Source organism: Perognathus longimembris, chromosome 1 (assembly GCF_023159225.1).
Source record: "Perognathus longimembris pacificus isolate PPM17 chromosome 1, ASM2315922v1, whole genome shotgun sequence".
NCBI lineage: Eukaryota > Metazoa > Chordata > Mammalia > Rodentia > Heteromyidae > Perognathus > Perognathus longimembris.
In genome coordinates, this window is record NC_063161.1 from 72707325 (window position 1) to 72714734 (window position 7410).

Below are 7410 nucleotides of genomic sequence, written 5' to 3' on the forward strand. Positions count from 1 at the left end.
CACTAGGTAGGGCAGGTTGGCTTAGAACCTGAGCCCTGCCCCCTCCTCACCCACAGGACGGCTGAGATTACGGGTGTGGCTGCGCCGGCCAGGGTCACATTCTTTCTTTTCACTGGGAGGGGAGCGTCTTTCCCTCCACAGTGGGAAGGAGTGTGGGCAGGCTGGGTATACGGGCCGGTGACACCTTGGAGAAAGGCGGGGCTGCCCCAGGATTCAGTTTCAGTATTTTGTTAAGGATTTGGAGACAGCCAGCTCACACCTGTCCACAAGTGTCCTCCGCATGACCCCCCCCCTTTTTTTTTTTTTTGCTGGTGTTTGGGCTTGAACTCGGCCTGGGTGTTGTCCCTGAGCCTCTTTTGCTCAAGGCTGGCACTTTACCATTTAAGCCATGGGGTCACTTCTGGCTTTTTTGGAGTAGTTTATTGGAAATAGAGTCTCACTGATTTTCCTGCCTGGGCCGGCTATGAACTACAATCCTCAGATCTCAGCCTCCTGAGTAGCTAGGCTTACAGATGTGAGCCACTGGTGCCTGGCCTTTTTCTTTTCTTTTTTTGAGACAGGTTTTCCCAATGTAACCTGGGTTGGCTTCAAACTCATCACCTTACCACCTCTGCCTTCTCATCCTCTCACCAACCAATGACATCACAACAGCTAAAACTCCCCCTCTCCTGAGGCCAATCACCTTGGGTACAAGGTCCAACATGGGGCTACTCTCCCCACATTTGGCCACCTCTAAAACTCTTTTTTTTTTTTTTGGCCAGTCCTGGGCCTTGGACTCAGGGCCTAAGCACCTTCCCTGGCTTCTTCCCGCTCAAGGCTAGCACTCTGCCACCTGAGCCACAGCGCCCCTTCTGGCCGTTTTCCATATATGTGGTGCTGGGGAATCGAACCGAGAGCTTCATGTGTAGGCAAGCACTCTTGCCATTAGGCCATATTCCCAGCCCTCTAAAACTCTTTTGAGCAGGGCACGATGGCTCATGTCTGTAATCCCAGCTACTCAAGGGGCTGAAATCTGAGGATTGTGGTTTGAAGTCAACCTGGGCAGGATGTCCATGAGAATCTTATCTTCAATTCAACAACTAGGGGAAGTAAAGCTGTGGCTCAAGGGCAGGGCCAGGGGCCAGGGCCCAGGACCGAAGTTCCAGCCCTAGGACTGGCATCCACACACACATGTGTGCTCCCTCTTTTGCCAAACACAAGGCTTCAGGGATTGGTGTGCTAGGTGGGGGTCAAGGATGCCCAGGAACCAGCAAAACTACGCGTTTTCTCATCCTCTGGGGATGCATTTAATAGGGGGAGCCTTTGCCAGCAGTGGGGTAACCCGGGAGGATGGCTAGGCCAGGTGGAGGGTCAGAAGTCAGCAGAGGGCTGGGGCCTTCCCCCCACCCCCTGCATCTGCTTCCGGTACAGGTAGATGATGCCAGAGATGAAGCCGTCCTGGGCCCGGGTTCCGGAGGCCACCTCTAGCTCAGAGGTGGCCAGCTCCCAGCTGTCCACCGGCTGGACTGCCAGGCGCTCCCACGCCCCTGCCTGCTCCAGCTGGTCCAGGGAGGCCTCCAGCTCCTCTTTGTAGGCAAGGTTGGATGGGTTGGTCCTGGTGGTCAGGCACAGCAGCCCACCTGGAGGGGTGGAGGCACCGGGGAGCTGGGGAAGTGCAGGGCTCCAGTTCCAGGCCCAGCTCTGCCAGGAAGGGCTGTCCTTTCCCACTCCTGTGTTCACTCCACCTTCAAGCTCTCTGTCCCTCCCCAAGAAATACATTCCCTTTGTTTTCTTCAGCTTGATGAACTCCTACACACCCTTCAAAGCCCAAGTGTCCTATATACTGAGAATCTTTTTCCCTTTCTCTAGCCCAAGCTAGCCCTGAACACTTGGTTCTCTGCCTCAGCTTCCAAGGTACTGGGATTCCAGGAGCATCCTGCCAGGCCTGGCTACCCTGGGAATTCTAGACCTCTTGTCCCTATGGAGGGGGTGGTTGGCTTGCTGCTCTTGCATTCTGCTGGAGGACAGGGCTGTGTCTCAATGCACAGGAGAGAAGCCTGTGGGCTCTGGACCTTGGGCAAGAGACCCTGTGTGTCTCCCAGGCTCAGCTTACCCATCCCATGTGGGCAGGCGGCCAGGGCTCTGGTTGGCTGAGAGGCCTGCCAATCACATGCTTGGGGCTGGGCCCAGTGGGAATTTCTAGCCCTTTGGAGCCAAAAGCTTCCTTCTCTTCCCACAGACCAGCAGAACATGCCAGCATGTGATGACCTCTGGGGCTCCCGGAAGACAAGGCCTGTCCAGACATGTGCAGACGCAGCCACATCAGGGCTGGCCAGGGAGGTGGCGGAAGAGAAAGGACTTTAGGGTGAGAGGGCCAAGCATTCAGGGCGCAGGCTCTCTGCATCAGTACCTTTGCCCCTGAGCAGGGACTGACACTCTAAGAGCCGCCTGGAGCCTGCTTTTGTGGACCTCTGGATGAAGTCAAAGCAGGTTAGCAGTGGGGTGCCCAGCCTCCACCGTGTACCCTTTGCTCTGAGCCCTTCTCCCCTGCAATCACCTTGGGCTCCAAGGACAGCAAACATCTTGTGACAAAAGGCAAAGAGAACAGCCAAAGTTCAGGAATTTTCTTGCGAGGTGACAGTGACCCATTCCTTCCTGCTCCCTCAAGTCTGAACAACTTTCCTGGAGCCCCTCCAGAGACAGAGACTGAGACTGTGGTCACCCGGCTATGGCACTGAGCACTGGTGCACTCCTGCCTCCTCCACCCCAGTCCTTAGCCAGAAGCTCACGGGGCATCCTCAAGATGGCTGGAGGTTGTTCAAATGCTGTGTCTCCATGGCTGTCCAGTCATTCTGACACACACACTCTCTCTCTCTCTCTCTCTCTCTCTCTCTCTCTCTCTCTCTCTGCCCTGGGGCTTGAACTCAGGGTCTGGGAATTGTCCCTGAGCTCTTCTGCTCAAGGCTAGTGCTCTGACACTTGAACCGCAGCTCCACTTTAGGCATTTTTGGTGGTTCATTGGAGATAAGAGTCTCATGGACTTTCCTGCTAGAACTGGCTTTAAACCGCAATCCCCAGATCTCATCCTCCTGAGTAGCTAGGATTAGAGGTGCAAGCCCCAGCACTGCATCTCATTACCTGGCATATGGGGACAAGTGGCCAGATCTAAGGTGGGAACCCTTTAGAGAGGGAGTGGGTCTAAGGTTCCCATTTCAGGCTCAGGAGAGAGAATACTGGAGGCTGCCCCTGAGCTATTGGGGAGCCAGAAGAGCATTGAAGGAAAGAAACCTCTACTTCCAGGAGCAGTACTGGCTGAAACCTAGGCCCGGGGACATGATTCTCCCAAACATCACCACTGTCCTGTGGGAAGGGACCCAGGGATCAGGGATAAGAGTGGGGACAAAGATGGCAGATGGGGTGCAGCTGGCATAGGCAAAAGGCTATGGAACACGTCTCTCTGCCGTGGAGCCTGAGTCCCCCTTCCATTGCTGGTGTGTGGGGTGGAGGCCTGGGCTGGCAGCTGGGGCTGGGTGCCCTCCCCTGGCCTGTGGGTACAGCAGGAGTGGGAGGCCTCACCTCACCTGGCTTGGTGACCCGTAGGAGCTCAGGTATCACGGTGCACGGTACTTGGCCATGGCTGAGGGCGCCCACTATGAGAACAACATCAAAGGTCCCTATGGGTAGAGAGTGGAGTGTGTGTAGCCTCAGACCACCCTAGGGGCCAGGACCCCGTGGTGGGCCCTAGAGAGGGACAAGCCTGTGACCAATCTCTGCAGGACACAGGTATGGAGGAGACTGGAGTTGGGCTCCTGTAAGATGCTGGAGAAGATGCTGGAATGAGGCTCACAGAACTGGGGGGAGGGCTGTCTATTTTTGTGCTCTTACTGGGGCTTGAACTCTGGGCCTGGGTGCTGTCCCTAAGCTTTTTCTCTCAAGGCTGGCACTCTCCCACTCGAGCCACAGCTCCACTTTCAGCCTTTTAGTGGTTCATTGGAGATAAGAGTCTCACAGACTTTTCTACCAGTGCTGACTTTGAACCTGGATCCTCAGATCTCAGACACCTCAGTAGCTGGGATTACAGGTGTGAGCCACGGGTACAAGGTGGGGGCTCTCTTCTTGTGACAGTGAATGGGTGGCTTTGGCGGGGTTGGGGTGGGTAGGAAGTACCTTCAGGGCTGGGTAGGGGCTCCTGGCCCAGGGTGCAGAGGCTGAGCTTCTGGTAGAGACCACGGGCTTGGGCCTGCTTGAGCATCTCTGGGCTGCCATCCACCCCATGCAGCTGGAGGAAGCCCCGGGCCTGAAGCTGGGGTGAGGGGGGACCCAGTGATGGCTCTGCCCTGCACTCTGGGAGGGCAAGGGACTTGGCAGTGATGGGTGAGGGCTGGCAGGATGTGGGTCAGTGGGGTGCTGGATGAGGGGCAGGGGGCCTAGGGAGGCCTCACCTCAGAAGCCACTAGGCCAGTGCCACAGGCCACATCCAGGATCAGGGATTGGAGGTCCAGGCCTGGACAAGTGTTTATGAGACAGTCCACTGCAAGGCGTGGAGCTTGGTACTGCAGGGCGGCCACGTCCTGCGGATAGAGTGCTAAGCAGGTATCCTGGGTGTCCCAGCGTTTGGAGGAGTCCCTGTGCTAGCTGAGCTGGTGTGGAGGGGGTCCCGGGGCTAGTGGGGATACAGTGAGGAGGGACTCAGGTATGGGGTGCCTTCTAACACTAAGGGGTCACCTTGCTGGAGACAGACCCCGGCCCCCGAGCTCAGTTTCCAGGGCACCTTCTCTGCTGGCCAAGGGGGCGAGTTCTTGCCCGCCGCCTCCTCCAGCAGCATCTGGTCCGGACGGCAGGCTCAGGCCGGGGCGGGATGCAGGCCCCTGGCAGAGGTGGAGGGGTGGCCGGAGGGCAGGGCCTGTGTGCTTGTGTGTGTGTGGGGGGGGGGGACAGGACGGCCACCCCGCCCGGTGTCACCTCAGGCTGGCCAGGCCGGGCGGGGACTCGCGGTTACCTGATCGTAGTCCCGGGCCCAGCGGTCATAGAAGCAGAGTTTTTGGGCCGGGTCGGTGAGGCCGTGAGCGGCCTCTACCCTGGCCCGCACCTCCTCCGGGGCCATCCTCGGGGTCACGGCTGCCCCGGGCATCCCGGGTTCGCGCGGCGACAGGGGGGACCCGCCGGAGGGAGAAGCGCGCGAGGGTCCCGGGTGACGGAAGTCGGAACGGGGCCGCACGGAGGGCTCGGCCGCGCCCCGCCCCCCAGCGCCCTCGACGACGGTGATTGGGTTTCAGAGGAGACAAAGAAACCAATAGAAAGAGAGCAGGACAGCCCGCCCCCTTAGTCCCAGCCAATGAGCGCCCCGCTCCCGCTCCGCCCCCTCCCGCGAGCGCCGCTCTGCCTCCAGAGAGGCCTGGGCGGCTGGGCATAGAGTTCTTTCGCTTTGGGTGGGCCCTGGGGCTTGAACTCAGGGCCTGGGCGCTGTCCCTGAGCCACGGCGCCACTTACGGCTATTTGGTGGCTAACTGGAAGAAGAGTCTCACAGGCTTTCCTGCCAGGACTGGCTCTGCCCCGCGATCCTCAGATCTCGGCCTCCTGAGTAGCTGGGGTGGCCAACGTGAGCGCCCCGCTAGGACTTCTTTAGAGTTCCGTGCTAGGTGCTCGGCTGGGAGGCCGACCACGATGGGGACTGGGTTTGAACTTTTAGATGGTCTTCATAACTAGCCGCGTGTGGTGCAGAGCGGAACATTTCGTTGCACATTCTGTAATCCTAGCTGAGGTCTGAGGACCACAGTTCGAAGCCAGCGCCAGGGCCCTGCAACGCCCCGGAGCCCCGCAGGGCAGACGCTGGAGGCGGAGGCCGCACCCTGGAGCGGGCTGTCACCCCCTGGGCACTGACTGCCCCCCCTCCAGTGACCACAGGCAGCGACGCCCCTGGAACCCACAGGAGCAGAATGAGACGGGGGTCATACAGGCCTTGGTTCCCCGGGCTGTGTGGTAACCATGTGGCCTCTCCGTCCCTTCTTTCTCCATTGGAACCTAAACCTCACGTCTGCTTGGAAGATGGGTTCCCGCGCCCACTTTGCCTCGTCCCTTGGCCGTCGTACCGTGGACGAATTCCTCTCTCTGCCCTTCGCCACTTTTTGCCTCCTTATTGGAGCGAGTGGCCAGATCTAACCTGTGGGACGCCCAAGAGTCAGGTCTATGGCCCCTGGGATTGCAAGTGTGTGCAACTGTGCCGTCTAGGTTTGGTTTTTATTATTATTTATTTTTACTTCATACATTAGTGTCCAGAGCAGCATCTAATATTCCTTCGTGGGGTGAAATAATGTATAAGAATGTTATTTGCCTGGCGCCAGTGGCTCACACCTGTAATATCCTAGCTACTCAGGGGGCCGAGATCTGAGGCTACCCCGGGAGACTCTTATCTCCAGTAAACTACTCAGGAAAAGCCAGAAGTGGCCCTGTGGCTCAAGTGGCAGAGTGCTAGCCTTGAGCAAGAGAAGCTCAGGGACAGTGCTCAGGCCCTGAGTTCAAGGCCTAGGACTGGCAAAAAAAAAAAAAAGAGGCTGAAGTACAGTTGGCTCCCTTGAGGGGCGTGGACCGGAGGGAAGGGGGCGGAGAAGGTGAAGGGGTGAATGTGGCCCGTGTCACTTATTTGCATTTATGAAAACTGAATAATGACCCTGGTTAGACTTGTTTTCAGACACGCAGAGAGGTTAGGGAGAGTGCTTGAGGGGTGAGGTTGATCTGGATGCATTGTTTATGTGTGTGGAAATGTCACAGTGTAACTCTTCCTTGCACAACTCAGACTAATAAAAAAAATTTACCACGGAAGAAAATAATACAGTGAAGATAAACACGTATTAATCATTTTTGTGTACTTCTGGAAATTTTAAAAAAATAGTGAAGATTAGAAGTGAAGATTAGAACTGAAATGACCTTTCAACCTTGGAACAGTAAACAAAGGAGGACAATAAGGCTGGGCCAACATCTCTCCCCATCCCATCCCCCTCCAACCGTCCAGGCCAGACCAGACTTGCAACAGCCCGGATGTGGATGGCGTTGCCAGGGGCGACCAGACAGGCCGGCCGCGTCAGAGTGTCTGCTGCCCCCTGGTGGCTGCGCCGCCGCCCTGCGCCTCTGGAGGCTCACCGGGAGAGGGAGACCCGAGATCGAGATCAGGGAAGTGGGCGGGGCCATTCATTATTTATTCCTTTTTTTTTTTTTTTTTTGGCCAGTCCTGGGGCTTGAACTCAGGGCCTGAGCACTGTCCCTGGCTTCTTTTTGCTCAAGGCTAGCACTCTGCCACTTGAGCCACAGCGCCACTTCTGGCCGTTTTCTGTATATGTGGTGCTGAGGAATAGAACCCAGGGCCTCATGTATACAAGGCAAGCACTCTTGCCACTAGGCCATAACCCCAGCCCCCCATGGCTTCTTGTATAAGAG

General features: G+C 57.2%; 1 protein-coding gene across 4 annotated transcripts; it reads right to left on the bottom strand.

The window, feature by feature from the left end:
- Window positions 1-1261: 1261 nt before the first annotated feature.
- Window positions 1262-5179, bottom strand: Mettl27 (methyltransferase like 27). 4 transcript variants are annotated; one of them, XM_048369282.1, is made up of 5 exons: window positions 4979-5175; window positions 4422-4550; window positions 4147-4282; window positions 3561-3629; window positions 1262-1619 (listed from the first exon to the last, which is right to left on the bottom strand). In XM_048369282.1, the coding sequence occupies exons 1-5, from the start codon at window positions 5108-5110 to the stop codon at window positions 1351-1353; spliced, it is 735 nt and encodes a 244-aa protein (XP_048225239.1). In that variant the 5' UTR covers window positions 5111-5175; the 3' UTR covers window positions 1262-1350. The 4 variants fall into 4 exon arrangements, with proteins under 4 accessions (XP_048225239.1, XP_048225231.1, XP_048225257.1 ...); XM_048369274.1 differs by having other exon boundaries at window positions 3561-3653; window positions 4979-5165; XM_048369290.1 differs by lacking the exon at window positions 1262-1619 and adding an exon at window positions 1654-2307 and having other exon boundaries at window positions 3561-3653; window positions 4979-5179.
- Between the last annotated feature and the right edge of the window lie 2231 nt (window positions 5180-7410).